This window comes from Hypomesus nipponensis, chromosome 14 (assembly GCF_054491055.1).
Source record: "Hypomesus nipponensis isolate SF chromosome 14, ASM5449105v1, whole genome shotgun sequence".
NCBI classification, from domain to species: domain Eukaryota; kingdom Metazoa; phylum Chordata; class Actinopteri; order Osmeriformes; family Osmeridae; genus Hypomesus; species Hypomesus nipponensis.
This window is the reverse complement of record NC_140374.1, coordinates 18,891,191-18,918,044: the sequence shown is the minus strand read 5'-3', so window position 1 is coordinate 18,918,044 and position 26,854 is coordinate 18,891,191. Positions and strand designations below refer to the sequence as shown.

The window sequence follows — 26,854 nt, the reverse complement described above, 5'->3', positions numbered from 1 at the left end:
ATAATGTCAATTGTGTGCAGCGTAGAGACAGGTGGCATAGAAGGGCCTTTGAGGGTCTTAATGGTCACTCACCATCCGGTCTCTGAGGGGGCAACCCCTTCACCCAAGCAGGACACCACTAAACATTTCCTCTATTATCATCTCATAGATCAGGAAGTAAACATATTTTTGTTTACTTCCTGTTTTTTGAGAGGCACCAACAAACTTTGGGCACAAACTTCACAGAGTACCACTATCGCTTACCTTCCTCCGTGTTCACACATTACAGTAAAGTAAGACCCTGTAGATAACAGAGCAGGGGCAAGGACCAGGGGGCAGGAGCACACAGAGGGGAGGACAGGAGAGGAGAGGTCTACTTGCCTTGGTTGCACAGAGAGCCGGAGAAGCCAGACAGGCACTCGCAGTGACCCGTGACGTGTTGGCACGGCCCTGTGCTGTGCACACACTGTGGGCACGACTGGCTACAGCGGTGCCCATAGAACCCAGGAGAGCAGACTGGCACAAAGACAGCGAGGAGGAGAGGAGAGGGGAGAGGAGAGGAGGAGAGGAGGAGAGGAGAGGAGAGGAGAGGGGAGGAGGGGAGGGGAAAGAGGAGAAAGGAAGAGAGGAGAGAGGAGGAGAGGAGAGGCGAGAGGAGGAGAGGAGAGGAGAGAGGAGGAGAGAGGAGGAGAGGAGAGGAGGGGAGAGAGGAGGAGAGGAGAGGAGATGAGAGGAGGAGAGGAGAGAGGAGGAGAGGAGAGGAGAGGAGAGGAGAGGAGGAGAGGAGAGGAGAGAGGAGGAGAGGAGAGGAGAGGAGAGGGGAGGAGAGAGGGGGAGAGGAGAGGAGAGAGGAGGAGAGGAGAGGGGAGAGGAGGAGAGGAGAGTGGAGAGGAGGAGAGGAGGAGAGGAGAGGAGAGAGGAGGAGAGGAGGAGAGGAGAGAGGAGAGAAGAGGGAGAGGAGAAGAGAGGGGAGAGGAGAGAGGAGGAGAGGGTAGAGGAGGGGGGAGGAGAGAGGAGGAGAGGAGATGAGAGAGGGGAGAGGGGAGGGGAGAGGAGACGAGAGAGGAGAGGAGGAGGTAGAGGAGAGAGGGGAGGAGAGAGGAGGAGGGGAGAGGAGAGAGGAGGAGAGGAGGAGAGAGTAGAGGAGAGAGGGGAGGAGAGAGGAGGAGAGGAGAGGAGAGGAGAGGAGAGAGGAGAGGAGGAGAGGAGAGGAGAGGAGAGGAGGGGAGGGGAGGAGAAGAGAGGGTAGAGGAGAGGAGAGAGGAGGAGAGGAGGAGAGGAGAGAGGAGAGAAGAGGGAGAGGAGAAGAGAGGGGAGAGAGGAGGAGAGGGTAGAGGAGGGGGGAGGAGAGAGGAGGAAAGGAGAGGAGAGAGGGGAGAGGGGAGAGGAAAGGAGGAGAGGAGGAGAGGGTAGAGGAGAGAGGGAAGGAGAGGGGAGGAGGGGAGAGGAGAGAGGAAGAGAGAGGAGGAGAGGAGGAGAGAGGAGGAGAGGAGAGGAGAGGAGGGGAGGGGAGAGGAGAGAGGAGAGGAGAAGAGGGGAGAGAGGAGAGGAGAGAGGAGGGGAGAGGAGAGAGGAGGAAAGGAGGGGAGAGGAGGAGAGGGTAGAGGAGAGGAGAGGAGAGGGGAGAGAGGAGAGGAGAGAGGAGGGGAGAGGAGAGAGGAGGAGAAGAGAGAGGAGAGGAGAGAGGAAAGAGGAGGAGAGGGAGGCAAGGGACAATGGGAATGAAACATGTAAAATAATGAGGGTGGATGTGAGGAGAAAGATGAGGGGATGATAGAGGGAATGATAAAGTGGAAGAAGAACAAAAGAGCAAGAGGGCAAAAAAGAAAAGAAAAAAAGAAAAGAAGAGAAATGTCAATCACTCTAATCATTTTATCCATTATGCTGTCTGAGATATAATATTAAAGTAGTCAAGAAAAGTCTTGTGTCAATTCTCGTTAGTCAGCAGCTTGACAACAATAAAATAATAGTGATGGACTAGTTGAGAGCTTGCCTAGCTTTGCTAGAATACAATTTATGACATGCTGTTAATACATATTCAATACATTATAATTTGCAAAAATAACATGGCATAAGTGAAATGTGAATGCTTTCATAATAGCAAGATAAATAACATACAGTACATTTCTTTCTATGATAAAGTATATTTTTCTATTTATAGTTGACACACACACACACACACCCATACACAAACAGATACACAAACACAATTCCACTTCATCTGATGTTTGAAGGTTTGGCCTCTGAAGATCACCCCCAATCAGTGAGCTCATCACTTGAGTCCAGCAGCAGAGAGAGCCCAGGCAGAGACAGACCACCGTCCCTGGGGGCCCGGTGCCCGGCGAGGGGCTGATGAGCCGGGACAAGGGCCCCCCCCAGGGACGATGAGGACACAATGATGAAGTGAAAGCTGTGATGAAGGGGTTTACTCTCACACATTTATGACCAACAACTAAGTGGTGCTCTTCCACTCTCCCATCGACAGCTCTTCAGAGAGCGGGGGAAGGTCAGCCAGTAGCAGGGTGGAGCTGTCATGCTTCCATCTCTCATGCTTCCAACTCTCTCTGTCTCTCTCTCTGTCTCTCTCTGTCTGTCTCTGTCTCTATGTCTCTCTCTCTGTCTGTCTCTGTCTCTATGTCTCTCTCTCTGTCTCTCTCTGTCTGTCTCTGTCTCTATGTCTCTCTCTCTGTCTCTCTCTCTCTCTCTCTCTGTCTGTCTGTCTCTATGTCTCTCTCTCTCTCTCTCTCTCTGTCTCTCTGTCTGTCTCTATGTCTCTCTGTCTGTCTCTATGTCTCTCTGTCTGTCTCTATGTCTCTCTGTCTGTCTCTATGTCTCTCTGTCTGTCTCTATGTCTCTCTGTCTGTCTCTATGTCTCTCTGTCTCTCTGTCTGTCTCTCTGTCTCTCTGTCTGTCTCTATGTCTCTCTGTCTCTATGTCTCTGTGTCTCTCTCTCTCTGTGTCTCTCTCTCTCTGTGTCTCTCTCTCTCTGTGTCTCTCTCTCTCTCTCTCTCTCTCTCTCTCTCTCTCTCTCTCTCTCTCTCTCTCTCTCTCTCTCTCTCTCTCTCTCTCTCTCTCTCTCTCTCTCTCTCTCTCTCTCTCTCTCTCTCTCTCTCTCTCTCTCTCTCTCTCTCTCTCTCTCTCTCTCTCTCTCTCTCTCTCTCTCTCTCTCTCTCTCTCTCTCTCTCTGTGTAGTATTACTCTGCTCCCCCATATCAGAACAAACATGATACAGGTAGAGTGTGAACCGTGACAGAGCAGTTGGGTATGGGGGTCTTACTTCTCTTGCAGGAGGTCCCACGGTATCCCGGAGCGCACACACACGTGCCGTCCTCTGGGGAGCACGAGCCCCCGTTCTGACAGGAGCAGGTGACAGAGCAGTTGGGGCCCCAGAACCCTTGGGGACACACGTTATCGCAGTGAATACCTGTGGACACAGGAGAAAAGGCGTTTGTTTCAACATTCCAATTAAAGCTAGCCAGACAGCAACGTCACAGTGAGATCCGCAAAGGAAGTTCCACTCGACAGCGAGGCTGGGCAAGCTTTCGTTTGGAATGAAAACGCCTTGCTTTTTGAGTTCAGCCTGTCCTTCTCCGTTCCCTGTCTCCATTCTAAGTGTATTTATTTTTGATCTGACTGGGCCTCCGTGCCAGAGCAGTGTGTTGATTAACAGGGTTGGATCCCCTGGGTTGTCTTCGCTGCTCTCCCATTCTCTTTCAGCAGAGCCGGCCTTGTGTGCTGAGCTGAAGGGAAGTCTCCACTGGGGCCCGGGCTACAACAGCAGTAGCTGGAAGTGTCTCTGTGTCGCTGGCCAGCCTCCAACCGACACAACACAACACACAGCGCATAGAGGGGCGCGTGCGGCACGCACACGTGCATACGTTGGCTCGCGTGTGTCTGACCAGTGCGGTCCCCCAGTGGGGGCGACGGCCTGCTGAGACGGACAGAGCAGCGGGCCCGTGGCACGTGTGGACACGCGTGCATGCACGCCAGCCCACCGGGTTTCTAGGCGCACGCACGCACACACATGCGCACGCGCGCGCGCGCGTGTACAGCAGCAGGATTCTTTCAAGCTCCAGCCTCAGCTCCGGAGCCTCATTTGAAATTTTCTTTGACAGGGAATTTCTGAGAATGGCGCCTCCATTAAAGCAGCATTAGAGCTGTACCTTTGAATTAAACCTGGGCCTAAACTCAGGGGACTAATGTCATACAGTACCTGTGATTCCTTTGTGGGGGGGGGGGGGGGGGGGGCTTGGAGGGGGGAGGTGTGTGTGTGTGTGTGGGGGGGGGGGGTACGGAGCTGATAGGGGGGTGGGAGTGATACAGTCAGAAAGCCCAACCCTGGACATCAAAGGAAGGGCAGGCTTGTGCGAGACTGTTTGAGGGTCTGCTGGGCCAGGCTCTCTCTTTATTGTCAGCAAACGAATGCTGAGAGAACTTCACACTTTGAGTCTAATGGTGACAAACAGAGGCCCGTTAGAAGCTTGCTAAGAACTCCCTCTCCTGTCTCAGAGAAAACTCAAGCATCTACAGAAGAATCTCTCAGCCAAGCACTGCCAGAGGTTCCACCATCCAATTAGTGGAGAATAAGCTGAGCACACTACCGTGACCTCAAACAGTCAGAGAGATCACATGCCAACATACAGTGCAGAACACGTAACCACGTGCATGTTTTCACTGTTCGTACTCAGGCACTCATTTCACATACTCTTGAACACATGTAGGTCGGTGTGCTCCTCAGTCGTGCAACGTTGAGCTCGGTATGGCAACCGACTGCCAGTTATGTCTCAGCATGGCTAAGCCCACGGCTCATCTCCTGCCAACGTCATGGAAAGGCTTCGTTTTGACTCTTTCCTCTCTGATTTGCCGTCACGCCACAAGTAAGTGGGCCCTTTATGGATGCTCTCTTTCTGGCTCTGTTGTGAGCGTTTTACAGTAATGCCTGTTTCTCTTTCCTTTCACAAATCCATGACTAAGTCCAGGGCTTCTCTGTTGCCCCTTCCCATCTCTCTCCTTCGTGTCCTTCCCAAGGTCCTTCCCAAGGTCCTCTGTGCGTGAGCTAACCTATATGGGCCCAGTGGACTGCCCGGCCCACTGATCCTAGCTCTGCACAAGGTAGAGCGGAGCAGACCGTGGAGACCCTACAGGCATGACCTTTCCTGAGGATACCTGCCTTTCCCATAATGCACTTCTCCACTGGAGCTTACAGAACAGGGCCTCTCCTGCCAACCCCCCCTCCTCCCTTATATTTGGCATTCAGATCTAGAACCTTCTCTCAGAGCATAATGATCCACACCCTTGGTGTAACATTCACGTGTTCCCACCTCCCTTCTCTCGCCCGGCAAGGAAATGTTTACATGTCGTGGAGACACAGCCCACCTTGAAGATCGAAACACCAAATTGTATTCATCTGCGTGTGTCACCACTGAGGAAGGAATTTGAAGCATGCTAATGTTCCAGTTTCCAATGATATTCATTTTGAAGAAGAACATTTATTTACCTGAAAACTGCTTAGACATGCTCTACACAGGTACAGAATCACCTTTCAGATACTTATGATAACAAATCTCCACATGATGTAGTGTAACCATAAGCACAATATGACATACTAATGTTTCTGCCTTGAAGCGGGTTTAAGTCAATCGTATTCTGCTGTATTTGTCAGTAGGCCTGTGTTTATACAGCAGTAATGTAAATAGACAAAACGGTATATAAACAATGTCGTACTTAAGGAATGTGTGCTAATACTAACCTGTCCAGCCTGCTAGACAGTGGCAGAAGCCGCTCACTGGATCACAGCCGTCGGCATGGCTACAGTCACAACGTTCTCGACAGTCCAGCCCGTAGGTGCCATCCTGTCGACACGCGAATCAGGGTTACAACACGCGTCTGACGCTGTTCACACACAGCCTCGCACACCTCCCGTCCAGACAGAGCTTAGCCCCGACACGCAGCGGGCCTCGACAAGCTTCGGGCCGTCCAAAGCCATACTCACGGGGCAGGCCAGCGTGCAGTGCTCTCCCCTCCACCCGGGGGAGCAGGTGCAGGTGCCGTCCATGGGGTCGCAGTCGGCCCCGTTGGCGCACAGACAGGTGTGGTTGCAGCCCAGTCCCCAGGTGCCACTGGAGCACAGGATGGAGCAGTCGACGCCCTGCCAGCCTGCGGAAAGTGGAGGGGGTACAAACCGACACACAAACAAAACCAAAAAAAGTCTGTCTTGTCATCACTTTTCTTGGAGGGGCAGGACGTTATTGTTGCTACGGCATTCCTGCCATGACGGATGAGGACCTTGCAGTGTCGTCATCCAGCCCTCAGGCTATGCTAATGGAAGCCCAGGCCCAGTCTTGTTAATAATGGATGGGTTCAGGAAAGACGTCTCACTGTTCTATAGGGGATACGACTGACAGACTGGGCCCGTGTCTCCCCGGGTCGGGGGGGTCATCGGAGCGCTTGGAGAGGAGCCTCGAGGGAAGGAAACCCTTCGGTTTTGATATCGTCCTCCTCACATCAGCTGATCTCTGAAGAGTTTAACGCAAGGCCGCCGTGGCGTTTCATCAGCCCCTCTGACACATGCTTTGATTTCTCAATGACACTTTGATATGGCATGATTGCCCGTGAATGAATTAGAGGTCAGACTGCTGATCCTGCTGAGGCCCACTGGGTCTACAGAGGTCTCGAGGCCCCGCGTTAGGGTTTAGTTTCAAGAGCGACCGTCTATTTCTACTGTCCCGGGAGTCCTCGGACAGGGGGACTACCTTCTCTGCAGATGCAGGAGCCGTCGATGGGGGAGCAGGAGGCGTGGTTGTGGCAGGAACACGTGGAGGAGCAGCTGGAGCCGTAGAGACCAGGAGGGCAGCTGGAGGAGCAGTCGTCTCCCTGTGGACGACAGGTAAGTCCCAAGGCGTCACACGCTGGCAATCACAAGTTCAAACCAAGAGCCTTGCATTGACAAAAACACAAAACAGATTTGTTTTTCTTTTTTCAAATGCAGAAGTGGAAAGATTTGAGTAAGTTACTGATTCGCTGATTGTCTATTAGACTAATACAGCCACTGTATGGCAGACAGGAATGCAAGGAATCTGTAGAATCTCCTGCAGACAGACAAGCCCTTAGTGGAGAGAGGAGGCAGTGGACCAGCGGCAGGAAAAGATTTCAGGGACCTGGGTGACAGAGCAGGGGAAATTCTGAGCTTCGGTGTGGCTTCAAGGGTGTCTCTCTCTCTCACACACACACACACACACACACACACACACACACACACACGCAGCTCCAATAATGAGCTGACCGTGACACACAGGCAGCCCACCGGGGCCCAGCCCTTAAGTCCCTCATTGACGCATTAGAGTGAACCATCTGGTAAAGGACAGTGAGCTCTCCACCCCGTTCTCTCTGGCCCACCGTCATTAGAATTCCTCCGCTTTAAAGGGCTGAGACTAGCACACACCTCCACACCTCCCCATCTACCCCCAGAGCTGGTGATCAGAGCTCCGCAGTGGCTGCCCCGCACCCCTCCCTCCCCAGCCCTGCCGTGAGTGACAGCTGACACAATGATTTAGGGTTCCAATTAGCGAGTTTGAGGACTCCTGAGTGGCTCCCGTTTCCCCTCTGGAGAGCTGGGGATCTTCCGACTGCTCGGCGCGCTCATTATCATTTTGAAACCAGTTGAAATGGGAGGCGAGCAGGAGAGGATACATGTCACTGGACGCCGAGGGCAGAATGCACATCTTAAAGCCTCCCCGTGCAGCACATCAAAGCTTCCATAGGTGAATGACATTTTTATCAATCGGTGCCAGTGACTTTCTTCTGCTTAATATGACAGTGTCGGGACTACTAACAATAGCGACTCTGGTGCAGCTGCTCTCAGTGGTCGGACAGCGTCCAGGGCGGGCGAGAGGTTTGGAGCTGGGCTTGAGCCTTTCTGTCTAGAGCACAGGCAATTTGCTGGTGAGTGGTCTCATGGATAAAGGGTCACTGAGCCACAAATGACCACATGGATTTAGTTACATCCATGGATGCGTTGAATTCCACTTGGGTTCCCCCACATGGCATAGACCCCACTGGTTGGACCAGTCGCATTGAGCTTTAGGCAGCTCTCATTAGTCGACTGATTTATATTCTTTCTGAGCTCACATGGAATATAAAGTCAGCATGTGGGAGACATTATTAATACTGGAACTGTCCGTGGTTTGAGACAGGAAGAACCATAAATCCCCCCAGAACATGCAGGATGGAAGCAGGACCTGGCTGAGGAGAGGATGTGCTGGGTTCAGGCTGCTTCCAGACTGAAGCGTGGGCTGAGGCATTACATTCGTACGCATTATTGTGTACCTGGACAGCAGTTTGTAGAACGTCTATCCTCTCACTGACATAACATCGATTAGTTTGGTGCCCATTGAGACTGGATGCAAATGGCACCGCTAATCACCCATCAGTCTCACTCCCCAACAGTTAATCTAATTGCAGCCCAGTTGACTGTCAGTTAAAAACTCACTGAGCAAAACAGAAAATAAACATTTTGATGCGATGAGGAAGCCGAGTCAAAGGGGAAAATACTTTTGCCCACATTAAGACCCTCTAGAACTCAAGTCAATGTCACAAAGTCAACGGAAACACCGTTCCCACCACGTCTGTTTGTTACATAAAACATAAACACTGAAAAAACACAGAAAGTGCCCACCTGCAGCGCCAACCGTAGATTGCTGAGGACAATTCATTGGAAAGGTAACGTGTAATCACTTGGTCCCGGTCAAAGAAAGAGCATGTCCAATTACTAGCGCTAAATCAACCGTGTAGGAGTTGGTTCTTTTCTTAGGACTCGGGCTGGTTTGCCACCCGATGAGACACCGCAGAGGAGTCAGCAGGAGGGCTGTGGGTGTTATCACGGCCGTCTAAGGACGGGACTTCACTAACAACCAGGTCTGGGGCCTTAATAGAGTTTTGGGGTAACCTCCAGCTAGATGTAGGGATTTGTGACAAGCGCTGCTACTATCAAATTTAAGATTTAGAGTAATGAAGGAAATAAATGTCTATTAATAGAATCCTCACATTTTGGTAGATTTAGGAGACGTCTCAGACACTCCTACTTGGGTGAACGGCTTCTTGGTAGAGACCAAGGCGCACAGATAAGTTGCATAACTAAAGCAGAACTGTGATCTCATCATTACTAATCCTCAGTTATCAATGGGTATCAATCTACAGCACTGCTTAGCCTTGATGTGTAGACATATTTTCTTACACTGCACCTTATGTACTGTATGTAATGACACCAAACCTACAAAAAGGAGGCATATTTCATCAAATCATTCGTCATCAAAAAATGTCGCTAGATAATCACTTTTTCGACGGTTACTTGACAGACATATTTCAAATATATAGTAAATTGGAACTTCTGTCATCTTTTATTCAACTGAACCATTTAGTGTCTGCTCTTCACATGAAGTGGGTGTGCTCTGCTCTCTTCTGACATCATCCTCTCTGTATCCTGCTCCTGCCCTCTGGGCCTGTTTAATGGATCTGGCATCGACTCCCAGCATCCACCACACCGAACAGGTGGAGCAAATTAAGACACAGTCTGTGCCCCCGCTTGGTAGCTCAAATCACCACAGTGGCCCCTGCTGTAAGACACAGGCAATTTGCACGGAAATGTAGTGTTGGCAGAAAAAGTACCTCACACACTCGGCAACTTGAATTGTTGACAAAGTATAACAAAGTGGACATGAGGTGTCCCTAGTAAAAAGAACCCATCAAAATGGGATAGCCAGCCAGAGAGAGGGCGTAGGATGCAGACGATGCTTTCAGCTTGGCCAGGTCTTGGTAGAGAGTTGATGGCCAAATTGTAGAGCAGCATGCTATATTATTTATGCCAGTAAGACATGGAGACTGAGAGTCTTTCTTAGGCAGGGTCTTTTCTTTTCCTGCAAGCCTGTGGTGCAATATCGCAAATGCATTATGAGAAAGTGTTATTCCTGCAGAGTTTAATAGTCTCACCCTGTTCCTGCTTCTCTGTGCAAGCCTGCTGCAGCTAATAATGTTTCTCGACCACTTACCAAATACTAATAGTCCAGCAATGGCATTTATTTTCTCATCTGTGCAAAGAGATGACAAAGGAACTTAAGAATTACTGTACACTTGTTTAGTTAAATATAAAATGAAAAAGCTGAATCAAAAACCTTGAAGGATACCTAACCCACAGCAAAATGATCTGTTGAGATTTTTAGGTAAGGAAAATATAGAAAATGCTAATGGATATAAACTGTTTAATTGTTAATGTTATATGTGTAAAAAATAAAAGAAAGTATGATCATATGCTTTGTGATATAAAGCATATGATCATATCAACATGATCATAGAGTATATCATATTGCTTCCTTCAACTATGCTAGTAGGGTGCTTTGGAAACACCAGACCCCCCCCCCCTCCCCCCTGGGTGGAAGAGACAGAAACAGAGTGTGTGTCCACTTCAGCCATGAACTGCATCACCAAGATGTAGGCCAACGAACAACCAAAATACAACTCACCATGAAGCCAGGTGCACATATGCAGGCGCTGGTGACACCATGGCAGTCGGCCCCATTGGCACAGTTACATGGCAGCATGCAGCCTTCGCCATAGAAACCAGGAGGGCAGGTTTCATTGCAGTACAGCCCTGTCCACCCAGCTGTGCAGGTGCATTCACCGGACAGGGGATGGCAGCTGGACCGGAGAGGGACGAGAGAGAAGAGGGGAACAGACAGAGACACAGAGTGGAGGAGAGGGAAAGAGATTTGGGGAGGGGAAAAAAAAAAGCAGGGAAAGAGAACAAGAGGGAGATAGTTGCTGCGTAATCCTACTTGAGAGCATCAACACCTCATTTCAAAGGAAAGTCAAATGGTGAACTCCGTGGTGACAACTCGTCATCCATCTTAGACTCTACATGTGCCTCCAGACGGATGAGCTGTCCCCTTTTCTCCTTCGTCCTGTAATGAGTTATACTCTTCCAGCACCCAGCAAAGGCAAGCCAGGATCAGAACATTAACATTGCATTAGCTCTGAATGTTGCTGAGAAATAATGAATGAAGCAAAGGTCACGATTAAAAGCTAACTGTGCGACATGGTTAAGACGTGTCCAGATTTGGAAACGTGCGCCGGCTAAGAGCTCAGATAAAAGGCTAATTGATTCGCCGAGCTCTTGTTTCATGTCCGACACACGCAGGTTGGCCTCACGTCACCTGGGTTCATATCCCCCGCCTCACCTGAGAGTGTTGGTGGCGTTGCAAGGGCAGTACTTGTCACAGATGAGGCCGTAGAGGCCCTGAGGACAGAACCTCTCCTGACAGTGCGGCCCTTTAAACCCCGTGTCACACAGGCAGGCCCCGTTGATGTGGTAACATTTGCCTCCGTTCTGACAGTCACAGCGAAGGGCACACTGAGGACCATATGTGCCTACCGGACACTCTTCCTGACACCTGCAACACAAACATTCACATTTTAGCAGAACGCTCTTATCCAGAGCGACGTGCAGTGAGTACAGGGACATTTCCCCGTTTGGGCACGGCCAGGAATCGAACCGGCAACCTTCTGTTTACTAGTCCGATTCCCTAATCGCCTCAGCCACCTGACTCCCTACGTCCCTAAACATGCAATATCATCCACTCACCCTTGACATACACTCCAACAACAACAGAAATAATCCCTTACTGGAAACACCACCGAGTCAGGACATATTTGAATGAAAAGTTTGGATGCTCAACGAGACCTGGAACTAGTGAATCCTATTGATGTTAGCAGTTACAGTAGGACTACCCTGCAGCACCAGAAGGGTTTTCTCGGGTGAGCAATCTTCATTAACTATCCTGAGTAAAATAAATGCTGAGAAGATTCTGAGCAGGGAACTTAAATATACAATCCTGGCAGAACATCAATCTCAGGTGTCCAACAAAGCCATTAGGAAGCTGATAAATAGCTCAATTAAATTATAAAATGGCCTAGTTATGTTTCATGTTTAAATTACATTGGATTTAGTCCTTAACAAAAAGAACAAGTATTATTAAACTGGGCAGAGGTGGGTGAGGAGATAACATAATCTTAGATTATCCCTGGCAGGTTAATTCACCTGTCATTGGCAAAATGAATGAGGGCAATTTAGCTAAATATTACCGCGCAAGTAAGTGTGGTTCGGAAAAGGTTTTCTTCCTTCAGACAACTGCATTGGCTGAACTAATAAAGCCTGGCTAGCTCTGAGCCATTCAGTCAGACAGAGGGAACTAGAGAGATCTGTGGATGTCAATGGAGTCCTAATAAAAGGACATTACTTATAATTAATGAGTTGAAACCAAACAGCAAGGCCCCCACTGTGGAGATCAATGGACAGGATGGGAGGAATGGAGATGAATGGAAGCTCAACACATGGATACAGCCAGGGCAGCCGCTAATAGGGCACATGAATAAAACATAAGTACCTATATTAAATAGTTCCTTTTATCAACTAATGGACATGTATAAGTACCACCTTGTGGTCCTATTCCATCTCTCCTTCTCTGAGAAAGAAACCTTTATTAGAAACTTGTACAGTCTACAGTCTGATTCTAGAAAAGGTTAAGATAATGTACGCACCTGCGACCACTGTAGCCTGCAGTGCACTGACACTGCCCCGAGATGTGGTCGCACATCCCTCCGTTGCGGCAGGAACAGTCCTTGCTGCAGTTGATACCATACTTGCCAGCGTGACATGGTTGGGCACAAACAAAACCCTGCAAATCCAGCCAAAACGCTGGGTTAGGTTAAGACATCACACTCACTAGGAATCTAATGTGGAGAACAACGTCTATAATGTCATGGGTTCGTGACTCACTTTGCCCTCTTTGAGAAACAGTTCTTGAGTTCCGCTAGTTGTGTGAGTTTGGATTCTAAAGTCATCTAACCTTCTAACCCTCCCTCCTTCCCTCCTTCCCTCCTTCCCTCCTTCCCTCCCTCCCCCCTCCCTCCTTCCTTCCCTCCTTCCCCCCTCCCTCTCCCCCTCCCTCCCTCCCTCGCCCCCTCCCTCCCCCCCCTCCCTCCCTCGCCCCCTCCCTCCCTCTCCCTCCCCCCTCCTCCCTCTCTCCCTCGCCCCCTCCCTCCCTCCCTCCCCCTCCCTCCCTCGCTCCCTCCCTCCCTCCCTCCCTCCCTCCCTCCCTCCCTCCCTCCCTCCCCCCTCCCTCCCTAGTCGCAGTCCTACCGTCCATCCTGCCGGGCAGGAGCACTCTCCTGTGATGTGGTGACACGTCCCTCCATTCTGACAGGGGCAGCTCTGCTCACACTGGGAGCCGTGGCTGCCATAGGGGCAGCGCTCTCCACAGCTGGCACGTCACAGAGCGAGAGAACACACACCGCCACAAGTCACACCACCGGCCGACGACAATGCCCGTCATGCATATTGATTTGTCTCCCCTTTGAGGAGGGCAGACGCAGAACACGAATGACACGGAGAGAGAAAACAGTTGGGAGGGCGTCGGCGTTTGACGCGGGAGGTACTCACAAGGCCCCCGAGTACCCCGGTGCGCAGATACACTCTCCTGTCTCGTGGTGGCAGGTGGCGCCATTGAGGCATTGGCAAGGGAGCTGGCACAGTTTGCCGTAGTAACCCCGCTCACAAGGCTCCTCGCAGCGCCAGCCCTGGTAGCCGTCGGTACAGACGCAGGCCCCTGTGATGGGGTTACACTTGGCCCCATTCTGGCACTGGCATCGGTTACTGCAGTGGGGGCCCCAGTAGTCACTCTCACAGCCTGCAGACACACAGAGAGACGTGGCATCAGACCATAAAGGGCCATGCATATGGGTAGTCATGGTAATGGTTTTAATGGTACTTGATAGGCACATTTTTGCATTACATCACCGTTGTTTGTACACGACGTTCATCTGGGGTCGCTTACAAGAACAGTGAAACATCCGTGCACATCAATGTACAGTTAGGGAAAAGACTGAAGTAATCGACCTAAGACCTGAGATATTAAGCAGGGAAATGTTCTTATCCCCACATTTCAATTGTAGAACCCATAGAAGTGAATTCTGATGATAAATCCTCAACAGTGAGTCTGAATTGCCAACTTGTACGCCGGCCCTGGCATGGAGGAAGATTTGTAAAGTAATAACACTTAATGCTTCAATGCTTTATCGATACCAGAGCCCCCAGAAGAGAATGGAGAAGAGACTGAAAATACACTGCTTCTCTACTCTCAGAATTATCTCTGGCTCATTTGAGAAATCCTTTGTTGATAACAATTATTTGATAAAGTGTGCAAATTGCTCTGTATTAGAGTCCTTAGAAGCCAAGTCAACAGCACCAGGAATGACATGGAAGGGTATAAATCCTGGGTAGGAGAGGTTTCACCAGCTTGTAAGAACTTATGTCTGTCTCTTTTGCAGAAGCAGCAACAGAGCCTTGCATCACTGCCCAGCATGGGGCACAGTTTACAGGACAGTGAATATTTACATATTGATTCCCACATCACAGCAGACCGCCTCACAAAAGGTAAAGACACCAGACTCCTTCCCGAAATGCCATCTTCCTGCCAGAGCCGTGATCAACTGGGAAGGGGCCTTAATGAAACCTGTTTCGTGGTCATCAATGAGGCCTGTTTGTGCCAAGTACCTAGCAGGAGGATGATCATCCTTCTCCTGCTCGAAGCAGCTCTGCCCTGGAGGGGGTCCTGGATCACAGCGGCCTCCCAGCCACGATAAGCTAAAGGCCACGTTGCGGGCGGCCACTATCGATTCCATCTAATGTGCTCCTGGCCAGTGGTCCGGCGTGGCTGACTTCCCTGAAGGTTGAGCTGCAGTCACGTCTACGACCCCGGCACATCAAATGTGAGGTGTGCGAGGGAGGCCGGCGTAATAGATGAGCAGTTCCGTCAGAGCTCTTCTAGGCAGTCTATCAGCACTTATCAGTGTTCTCTTCCTTCAGCCACACTGGAAACAGCACACGTCCACCATTCTAGGGGGCAACGCCTACCCAGAGACCTCCTCACCTCCGCTCGCAACTTACAACCGCCAGCATGCTGAGACGGCCGACGTTAAGTGTTCACCCACCGCAGAGTCCAACAGTGACGGCTCTGAAAAGCCTCCATGACCACTCGTTGAGGGAAAGACCAACCCGGAGGGGGGGGTGACAGCAAAAATAAAGAGAAATGTAGGCAGAGCTTAATTTGCAGACATTTCTGCCTCTTAGGAGCTCCATAAATGTTTCCATTTGAAGTTTTAAACCTTCTTTAGCTTGCAGTGGGATGCCTCAGCACATTCGGAGCAAAGCCCATTATCTGCCCGTCTTCCTCCTGTACAGAGGTTTTTAGGCTCACCACGGCAACTGCTCCCTTTGCAGCACTGACAGCATTTAACTGTGATTAAGGAGTCAGAGTTCACTGTGCGCTGTGGGCAAACAGAGAAGAGATTGGAGAAACGTTGGAGAATATCACTTTCGGTTTGAGTTGTTTAAAGCGGCAGCTTTGGAGAGGGAGACTCAACTGTGAGAGGGATGAGGACCCCCTGTGGTTTTCGGAGCGTGGGCGGCGAATCCCACACAGGCCAGGGACTGAAGAACCCGCCATGCCAACCCCCATTAACTGGTCTGGCCTGAGTCGGACAAACTAATGAGAAGGAGCGTAGAGCAGCCAACCTGTGCTCCAACGGATCCTAAAGCATGACGGTGTAAACATGGTTAACCTCACCCACAGGGACATGTGGTTGACATCGCATGCAATCCCCTCGGCTGAAACAAAACGGATCTTTCGAAGGGGCGTCAAACTTAAAACTCGGGAAGGTGATGTGTAGAGAATGGGCTGAGGGAACCATCCCATTAGCGCTGAGCTATGAAGTGTTCTCTAAAGCATGCATGCATTGTGGCTGGCTGCCACAAGATTAAACCTAAACAGCTTTCAGTGGCATTTGACTCTGACTCAGAAGTTTTCCTGAACTTGGCCTCTTCGGCAAAATGGCTTTTTTCAAAATCTTCACTGTAGAGAGCATGTGCCATTTAAAATGCTCACATAAGCTTCTCCTTTAAGACGAGTCTCTTCACAAAGACAGAGTTCTTTCTGAATCCAATAGGCAGACAGCCACAACAGTTTTCCATCTCATTTATTCAGCAGGACGCGTGATACAGATGTGCCCTGACTTTGTCTGGAGCCAAGACTGGCATAAATGATGGCTTGATAGCTGTGGACAGAGGTGGCTGTATAACTCAGTGACACGCTGGAATTGCCAGTTCTGACTGGGAGAGATCAGGGACACATTAGTCCTATTGGAGTGACTGGCAGACAGCCCAGGTTCTCTCCTTCCAACCTGAATCACTCACTGTCACATAAACACGGAAAGAGAAACTCCAAAGAGCAGAGCTCCAGTAAAAGACCTGCTTTTATCCATTCCAATAAACCTACCACACACCTCACTGGACCCGGGAAAGTGAGACTAACTCAATATTGTGGAAGAGAGCGATCGCATATTCATGACCTGACAATAAAACGGACAAAATTACTCAAAGTAGTGTTTGAACACTACCTTTAATAATACATGCTGGAAGATTCTACAGCCTTCCTTAAACAAAAAGAAGTTGAGAAGCTCTTTACTCTGACAGCAGTCAAGAAGGTTCCGGTACTTTTTGTCACCTCGGGTGTGTTTTGATGAGCCTGAGTCTCCACAAAGGTTACAGGAGTGTGAGGAGATGACTTGAGGAGTGCCGTACAGTAAAGGCGGTGGAGTTTCAAAATGCATATCGAAATAGCTTTAGACAATTCATAACATACTGTAGATGTGTTCATTTTTAGATAGCCAAGCTTTTTCTTGGCTGAAGATTCCTAAAATGTGGTATTGAGTCCTAATTTATGATGTTTTTCTCACCACAACATTTGTAAAATAACTTGTATTAGCATCAACTCTTCATTAGGAGGTTATCAGATCTCATTAGCCCCTCAGAAACTAATTCAATTAGTGCCGTTAATAAATAAAGCCTCACCCAATGTATCATTCCTTCACAGACCCTTCATTCACTCAGCCCAGATGAATTCATTCATCACAGCTCCCTGACTCATGGCTAGACTAACAGTGGGAGCAGACATGAATTTTAGAAGGGCTTGGTGCGAAAGTGATGATAGTTGTGTGACCTTGAATGATAAATGTCTCAAGGCATTTATGTTATTTTTAATCTTCAGTCGTAACAGCTGACAACATGCTACAAGACCAGCCCACCACGGTCTGTCCAGGCACATGACTCTGTTATTTATTAACACACTGAAACCACGACGCAACAAGAACATATTTCGGATACATCATAGTGAGCTTGATGGATGTTTTTCTAAATATACAGAAGTAACTGCCAATAGTCATGGAGGGAAATCTGCTGAATTGGGGTAACAGGGAACCCAGCAAGCTGGTGCTGTCGGTGAGGGACGTGTTGTTGGTCCTGCCCTAATTCATCTTGGCCAAGCCCCAGTGAGTTCACCTTCCCCTGGGATGTGGAGCAGCACAAGATCAAGCCCATGCACACACACAGACACACACACACGTGCACACACACGTGCACACACACATGCAGACAGTACATGCAAGGGCACACACCTGCTCACACCCTAGTCAGAGACTACTTACTTGCTGTATGAAGCCTTTCTTCTATACATGGAACGCAGTTTACTCATTGCTGATTTGAAGCTCTGAACAGAGGCTGAAAAGCTAACAAGATGTGGCTGTGGAACTGTGTGACTGTTTCTTGAGAACCACACAACTAATGAGTGTAAAAGCACGTTCCTTTTAGAGGATACATTAATGATTACAACGTCTGACCTGGATGTTTATCCCGAGAAGGATCTGGTCATTTGTCCAAGTTCTGCTCAGGACGCAAACCTGGATCGATAGAAGGGCCGGGGCTCCCCCGGGCAGCTCTTCGATACGTCGTATTAACAGAGTTAAGGTAAGGAAGTTCACCAAAGCTGACAAGGCCAGGTCATCTCACAGACTGCCCACTAGACAATAAGCGTGGGATGCAGGGGCAACGTCTAATAAAGGCTGCAGGTTGGTCCATAATGCATTCATGGTGGGCGGGATGCCTGGATGCAGTAAAAGCAGCAGCTTATTCAACAGAACCTGACGCGGCTCACGAAAGTGTGCTATCAGCACATTGTTACACAGCCCACTGCGTCTTCCAATTAATAACTCACCCTTCCCCCCCCTGCCCCGCCCACCCCAGTCCTGTTAAAAACAACCCCTTTGCTCCCTGTAGCAGGACACCTACAGACATCAACGATAATAGGGTGCGTGTCTTATTTACTGTACATTTGCTCGCGCGGTGACTGAGGTCATAAATAAAGATACTGTGGGCGCTGCAGCCTTCGACACCCTGCACGGAGCAGGGGTCAGTGATGTCCATGGACAGCCACTCCGCAGACAATGTCAGCTCAATAAAGCAGAGACCCGCCTCTCTTAATTTGCACCCATCGATTTCCCATTTCCAATTAATAATTCTAATTAGGATGAGGTAGAACGAGCCTTAGGGAGGTGTCGGTCGATGTGGGAGGGGCCTGGTCTCGGCACAGAGGGCTGATCCACATTCCCATGACACCATTCAAGCCAGGGACGGGGCATGAGAGGGGGGATGGAGATGGACAATAGAGAGGGGAACACTTAGCATCAATAGAACATCAGTCAAAGAAGAAGGGCTTTAACCAAACAGTGGATTGACTGGGATGTGAGCCACTAACACAGATCGATGAATCTTCCCTAAAAGTCCTGCAGCAGAGGGCAGCATAAACCGTAAGCATATGTTTATGGATATCATGAGGAGAGCATTGTTAATGTTAATATGTTAATAGGGAATTCTGATGCTTCATAAGCCACTGCAGACTAGTGGAGTGTAACAGTGTTTTCTAAGTTCCCCAAACCCTCATGTGGAGGTACAGAGAGGGGGGCGGGCGACATTGGGACAGGTGTCAGGCAAGCTGCTCCAGAGCCACAGTGAGAACACTGCCTCCTCTTCCGCCCTAAAGATAGACACAGCACTGTGGATGTCACTGTCAGGATGAAGGACATCACTTTAGCATTCTGTCCACCCACGACTCAGAGCATCGGGGAGTAGGCCACTATGGAAGTCAAATGGAAACAGCAAGCCACACAAGACAGCGGTTGCGTCCAAATAATGACCGTGGGCTTTTGATGAAACTGGGATGGGTCCCTGCTTTGTGCGTGGCGTCATAAACACGGACACACTTCTTTTTAGGGAGCGCTTGCTCAAAGGATCTGGAAAATTCCGAAGGCCCCCTCAGACAAACCCTTTCCACCACAAACACACGCGCACACACGCATAGGATAATTTCTTTTTAATGATCTAACATTATGCAAATGATCATCAAGAGGGCTGCAAATCTTGGAGGGAGTCTACGGTTCTGGGCAGGTGAATGTCTGCTCATGATCACTGCAAATAGCTGAAACGGAGCGTAGATGAAGATCCAACACAGGGTCATGAGGCAGGTCATCAGGCCTAAGCCCACGCTGTTGACTTGAGGAAACGCGATGCACTAATGTTCCAAGAACCCTTGCTGTTATTAAGAGCACCTACAAATTCCATTAAAATACACAATTACGATATACAGCATTTATAAAGTATTCATTATCAGCTAAGCGTGGGCAGGTGCTGGTGGGGTCAGGTTTGGTAAATAGAAATCGAGTGGGCTCATCTAACTGATGTAGTGGTACCCTCAGTTCTTCAGCGTAGGTTCTATCAGACAGTAGAAGAACAAGTGGGGGACTGACTCAGTAAGAATCTCTATGGGACTCTGGAGGTCTGAAGTGGCAGGGCACTGTGCATTGACAGCCAGTCTGCAAACTAATGTCACAGGAACTACATTATGAGACTCCTTCACAGAGGTCAGAAAATCCTGGAGTGCAAAATGATCTCAAAATGAACTGGTGGAGCTGAATTTCTGAATGCCATTTTGTTCTTTTCTTGTGGTTCCTCGCAAGTCCCATGAATTATTCCTGCGGATTCTCAAAGTCACAATGAAAGTGAAGGTAGACAAAAGCAACTGTGTGCGGGTGGGTGGGTGGGTGTGTGTGTGTGAGGGTGGGGTTGTGTCTCCCCCACTGACAGTCTGATGAGGGCATTGAACAGGGGTCTCAAATGAATCAGCCCAGCCTGCAGGGGTGTTACGTTGGTTTTTGATGTAAGTCAAGAACTCTTTGCATTATTTTGCTTCACAGCATTTCAACGACATCCGGATGTAAGGCTTTTAAACGAGTGTACAATGTTGTTCACTGCTGATACCGTTGTAAATGTCTGCCTAATAGAACCGAACAATTTATTTGTGTCCAACTATTTTCATTTTAGTAATGTTTAGTCTATTTCAGCATCTGGGCTATTGATCCGTGCGCCCGAATATTACTTTTTCCCTGATTCTGAAGGAAAGTTATAACTGGCATTTTTACACGTTTGAGGTGACTGTGCATCACAATCCAAATATTTGACCAAAAAAAGCCCAGAGGAATCTCTTGGCGTAAAGGGTATGCAAATCTAACATCTAAGATTTAATTAATCAATCTGAAAGTGTGTGCCCAGAGCAGCTGGTCAGCAGTTTTCTGCTATTCTCTGTCTTAGTGGACAGGTCGATTGGAAAGTTGAAACAAAGTGTGTACAGTAGGACATCGTGTTCACTCATAGCCTTGTTATTCTGCCTGTCCAACCCAACTCAGCCTTTAACATCTCTTAACATTTAAGTTGAAGCAATATTGTACTGTGAATGACCTTGGTCATCCTGCACCCCTACTTTAAAGTGTTACAAAGCTTTTGTACTGCACAGCCTCGTTCCTGGCGAATGCATCCTAGTGTCTCGCAGCGATTACATTTCCTGTAAAATTCCCTGTGATCCTTATCATCCAGATGCCCTTTTCCGATGCTCAAATCCCAGACTGCGTCCCTTTGTTCCACTTAGTAAGCTCCACCCAGGAGATAGCGTCTCCGCGCCTTCTTGTCCTTTGCCTTCGAATTTTCTTCTGAGGCTAAAGCAACCGATTTAATTGAATTTCTGGGCTTGTAATGTCTGCATTAGTGTAATCAAAGAGGGGGAGAGTCGAGCAGTTTATCTTGACCTTGGGAGAATTAGCAGATGCTGTTTGTGGAGATCACGGAGGAGCGTGTTCAGAGAAAACACAAACAAATTTACAAGTTCGGAACCCGAGGCGCTATCGATCTGGAAGTCAAATAGGCTTATAGACATTTCAGAGAGCGGCATGCATGTAGTAAAAAAAAAAAAAGCCATAAACTTGGGTAAGATTTCCCCTTTATTTTTCTAACACCAGGATGTGTGTAACACAATAAGTGTTTCCGTTCCCAGTACTGGGTGAGAAGGAATCTCGAAGCTGGCTCCACCTGTCAGTAGAGCAAGGCACAAGTCCTTGTTGGAGTTGCTCCCTACAAGCACAATACCATAGAGCCCTCCAGGGGTTGGCACTACTGCAAGCAAGAGAGAACAGGGAAGAATGCAAAACACAGCCCCAGATACCCTGGGGCCCTGAGGCAAATTTGATTAAAAGTTTGTTTTTCTTCACTCTCAACAAACGGAGGCGCCCGTCGATGCGGCACTGACAGTTAATTGGACTTGGCAGGGCCATGAGTTCATTCGTCAGCATTGTGTGGGGCTTGCCTGTGAGGAGCAGGACAATCGATGTCCCCCTGGACGCCCAGTAATCACTGCAACACTCCAATGAAGTCCAGGGTTAAACATCAGGAGATTGCAGGTGCACCAGAGGGTCTGAGAGAGACTGCTAATATGCTCCCATTCCACAAGCAAACCAAGGACACCACCAGAGAGCACCCAAAGTAGGGGCCCCTGGTAACCCCCACATTCAGCGCTCAAAGCTGGGTCAAAAGCTACTCTCCTCAGGACTACAATAGCTTAGGAGACAGAAAGATGATACAGGTGCTATAGGGGTCTCCTCAAAGGGTCATCGATCTCTGAAGTCTCCATTCAGAAAGAGAGAATCGTGTCACACTTAATACAGTGAGCAACATGAATTACAGCTGTGTCCATGGACTCAAACAATAGTCCATGGTGTTGTGTCTCAATTATGTTTGTAGATGTAGTTATTGTTAAAGGAAATTCAACACTGCTAAATGCTAGTGTAAACCGATAAACGGTTCGGGTTAAAGGACTGTATAGGTTCAGGTTCAGATATGGTGGTGTCGCCCTGGTGTGTCTGTTAGAACACCTCTGGAGTCGGAATGCGTTCTTCTGAAGTTATGTGGCTATTGTCGGCGGCACAGCAATACACAGAGACTGCATTCAATGTTACAGGCTAAATGAGAGGAACTGCAACTTTTAGCAAAAAACCTCAGCCTCGCTCAGAATCATGGGGAGGTCATTAAATCCAACGACTAACTTCTTAAACATGGAATTGGACCAGGAAATCATGTGTGTCTCACAGTCTGTGAAATGACCAGAGCACAGAATTGCTCTACATTTGTATTCCTCTGCTATCTTATCATCAGACTATCATAGCATTTCAGCCATCTTACACTCAGCGACCTTCTCTTAAGGACAAGAGATAGGGGCTTTTTAATGTCCTTATTAAATCAAACGATCCACAGGCTTTCAGCATGAGTAGTGTTCCAGCACCTTCCTCTCCACAGTGATAATGAACCGTACAAGGTTCTGAACATCATCAGACAGAGCACCTGTAGTAGGCCTACTGCCATAATTGTTTCCATCTCCATAACAACCATACTTACTGTTGTAGAAATGTTGGGTCATATGCACAAATATATGTGTATGAAATCTATAATCTTCTATGTTCATTGTTAAGAGACAGGAAGTCTGGGTGACCTGAGAGTTCTTGTCACCTGGGGGGGGAAGTGACAGTTGGTCTAAGGACATTGTGGGTTTGGTTGTATTGTTCTTGTCACCTGTGGTGAGATAGATAAATGGATCAAGCTGCCCTGACTCTTCCTGTTTCATAGGTGATGTTAATTAAGTTCTTGTTTGAAGATGGTCACACAAAGGACAGTCGACCATTTGACTGGTCAACCCCTGTGGCTTTATTATCTGCTGCTCTGGAGAGAGCTGTGACAACAAAGAACTTTGGGACTCTTGGTGGAGATGTATTGTTTCAAGCTGTCACTAAGTTGAGTTAGCCAATCACAGAGTTTGCTATATTGATTGATTGACCTTACAGAATGCCATTGATCTAAAGTTTATATAAGGTTGAGCATGTGTGATAGTCTCTATCACTCTTACGAACGATCTGTGTAGATGGCACCTCCTTCGTTAATGACTGATCACAAAGTACTTTGTTTAATCATATGAAATTGTATAGTCTTAATAAATTAAATTGCAACCGCCATCTTCGACTATTCATATCTACACAGACCAGCTAGAATTTTCTACCACATTACCAGCTCAGTCTTGGTGAGGTTATATATTCGATAACAAATTGTGTTTTCAGTGCAGATTCCTCTCCCAAAAAGGACACAGATTTACCTCACACATATATACACACACACACACATATACACACATATACACACATACCCACAGTACCAGAACTTGACGTATGTCTCCAGAGTTAATGGTGCAGGGAACTTTTGGAGAATGAGTCCAGCTTAATGGAATGGTAAGAAAATCCAAGTAAAGAATGTTTGTTGTGAATGCTGTGATTAACTGAGCGATGGTAATATGTAGGAGGGGGGCTTGAGCCAGAGTGTCGGTGGGGTTTCAGTGTGCTTGCACATGTGTGTATGTGCACATGTGTGTATGTGCACATACACCGGTTTGTGTAATAGAGAAGTAATCCATTCGTAAGATGCCAAAGAAGTGGGCACGTATTTAACTCAAAACACACCACGGACGGCGGTCATACAATCCCACCACGGTAGAATTGTGTAAAATATGATCAAATAAATACAAATAAGAGTATCAGTCCAAAAATTACAAAAATAACAAAAGTCACTTAAGGACAAAACAACCTTTTTTTTTCAACAATCTGATAAAAACAAGTGTTAAACACACCAAGTTATTTTTGTAGACAACAAGCTACATCAATACCTGTTTGGCTGGGAAGATAATCCCTCCTTCTTTCTTGATCAGTGAAGAATGGGGTCAGAGACGGGGTGCAGTAAACCAATATCTCAAAGGGCCAGAGCGCTCAGCATAAACAACACTGTCACGTACAGGGCAGTAAATTACAAGGCTGCAATGCTCTTTGGGAGACTTGTACACCATGCTACACCTGAAAAGCCAAGCCCCAAGAGCCAACAAATGCAATAAATGTAAACACAAACACACACAAAAATAACACACCCACGCAACAACAGGTGCACACAAACCCATGAAGACACACATCCTTACACACTCACACTCTTCTCACACACACAGATACTGTACACACACATACACACGGGTCTTAGTCTACTCCTGTCCCTTTGAGAACCGTCAGTGCTCTTTGATCTATCAAAATGAATGAAGCATTACACGTTGACTGTAATATCCACCGCTCTCAGAACATGGCCGCAACGCCAGGAATGTTAACTCCGTTTGAAAAACCCAGAGTCTCAGAACAACAAGATATCCTATTGATTCTGGCTCATTGCTTTACATGTCCCACCCGTGTTTGGTTCAAACACCATCTCCCTGCTCTCTTCAGACTGGTTCGACCGGAGCCACACACCGGCATTACTAACATGGTAGCAAATCCACCGTCTGCGTCCTCTTGTTGCACACTTTACACAACTCAGGAGCCTGTAGGGCCTCTTAGATTATCTTATCATGTATCTGCTGCTTGATTGTGTAACTCACACTATGCAGTACATTTCATTTCGCTTAACTGTTTTGAAAGACCTGACCAGGGACTGGGTTTACAAATTAGCCTATTGGCTAGAAACCTTCTATGCAACGCATCTACAACATATTGTAATTTATGTATGTAATAATGTGCGCTGCATTGTCCCTGACAAGTTAACAAATAAAAAAATAAAATAAATGAGAGTTGGTGATCTGCAGTGAGCATAACGGAGAGGGTGTCCAGAGATACAGCAGGAAGAAAAAGAAGACAGAGAAAAGGTGCTCGGCCCCTCAGGAAAGACACCCATGTTGGTATTCTACTCTCTCATTCACTGCAATTTACAGTCTTGCCTTTACAAATTCCAACGCTAAACACCAAAGTACTGTCTGCTACAGTAATGTCCGTCTGTCTGAATAACGGCTGCATATTAGATACAGAGCAGTACAGAACTCACAAACACAACATTCAAACAACACATGCATGGATCAAAAAGCAGTCTTCTCATTAGCCTGCATTAAAGAGGAGATGGTCAAGCTCTTGGTCCATGGCTGACCAACCGTGGAATACAAACGTTATTATGTGTGATAGATTCCTCCTTGAAGCGCAGAGGGCAGACACCGGTTTACAATGCTAAACCACTCCTCAGACTTTCCAAACACTTATCTTGTAAAGAGGCATTGATTTTAGAATCTCTGGATGACTGGAAGAACCTTCACTTCGCAAATAAAACAGAAAACACACCCAATTGTAAAAGGTAAAAGCACTAAAACCGCCAAATTTAAGCACATTTCTTCCACTGTGCACCTGGGTTAAACATATCATTTATCCAAGTGAAGCACATTAAATCAATGATAGCGCTTCATTTCACCTCATATTTCTTCAGCGATGACAGTCTTCGGCTAAATATATCCGGTAGAAATGCCATCCGTCTTTATCATTCGCTTTATTTGAAAGCTGTTATTACTGTAGTATGGCTCTTCCAGTGGGAGTGACAGGCAGGGCCTCATCATATAAGTGATTAAATCATGAGAGAGGTGCTGAGAAGTGCACAGCCCTGGAGGCACGGGGGAAGGGTCATCAGCCGGCCTTATTACTGGCTGTCCCTGCTTTGAAATGACATATTCTTGATTTTGCAACAAGAAAACTCATAACTGAAGGCACTGAAGGCGTTTTCCAGCCATCTTGCTTTATTTTGATGCTGCGCCATCGATCAGCACTTTATATTCGTGCAATCCACAACTAGCAGTTGCGTATCTTGGTCCACAACTACACTGCGGTCTGCTCCAATAAAGCACAAAGGAAATACAGATACACATATGATGACGAATCCAGGAAATCCCACTGCTCTGAGCCGTAGGAGAAAAACAAGCACTGGGCTGTGTCTGCTCTCTGTATCTTTCCATCTACCAGATGTCCTTGTGATGACCCTCAGGTTCTGCAGGAGGTCTGCACAGATCAGAGGTCACGTCTGAGCTCAGGGTCTCTGTCTCCCCTGGCATGGGAGAGATGGGCCACCCCCTCAGGCTAGAGCAGGTGGACAACAGTTGGTGCAAAAATGCCCATTCTCTCCTCAGCCTTACCTCACCCACTCTACCTTTCCCTTCTCCCCCTTTCTCTATCTTGCCAACAAACCAGTACAAGTCTTTTCTACTCCCCACCTGACCCAGATGCAGGCCTGGCCTCCTGGTGGGGGCTGCTCCAGAAAACAGGGTCCAAGTCTTTGATCCAGCTCCAGATCGTCAGCTGAAAGGCTGTCACTTCAACTTGGGGCTGCTTACAATCCCACGACAGTGCCATCTCTCCGAGCCAGGGAATACACGCCGTTTATCTCACGAGCACATCCTCTGTCTCACGACCAGCTCCTTCACTCAGGCCTGACTGCCACGGCAGGAGAGGAAGGTTATCTGCCCCTGGGCAGATACCTCCACTACTCACCAATAGCTGTGGACACCCTTTTGAGTTGCAGAAGCCAAGCATGTGACTGGATGGGGCAGGAGAGGTGACTGTGTGCCTTTCGGTCAGCAGGGCCCTGACCGAATCCACTTACACCAAAAAACATAAACACGTATCGGCGGAGTAAAAGAGCAAAATTTACTGTTAAAGACGCACACAA

General features: G+C 48.1%; 1 protein-coding gene across 1 annotated transcript in view; it reads right to left on the bottom strand.

Moving 5' to 3' along the window:
- megf11 (multiple EGF-like-domains 11) overlaps window positions 1-26,854 on the bottom strand; it is a 57,087-nt gene that overhangs the window by 9,879 nt on the left and 20,354 nt on the right. The window contains exons 7-16 of the mRNA XM_084671792.1: window positions 13,469-13,715; window positions 13,169-13,289; window positions 12,568-12,704; window positions 11,208-11,420; window positions 10,494-10,668; window positions 6,732-6,852; window positions 5,972-6,135; window positions 5,729-5,831; window positions 3,257-3,403; window positions 361-495 (exon numbers count right to left, since the gene is read on the bottom strand). Of these exons, the coding sequence (XP_084527918.1) occupies window positions 361-495; window positions 3,257-3,403; window positions 5,729-5,831; window positions 5,972-6,135; window positions 6,732-6,852; window positions 10,494-10,668; window positions 11,208-11,420; window positions 12,568-12,704; window positions 13,169-13,289; window positions 13,469-13,715 (1,563 nt within the window). The remainder of the gene's footprint in view (window positions 1-360; window positions 496-3,256; window positions 3,404-5,728; window positions 5,832-5,971; window positions 6,136-6,731; window positions 6,853-10,493; window positions 10,669-11,207; window positions 11,421-12,567; window positions 12,705-13,168; window positions 13,290-13,468; window positions 13,716-26,854) is intronic.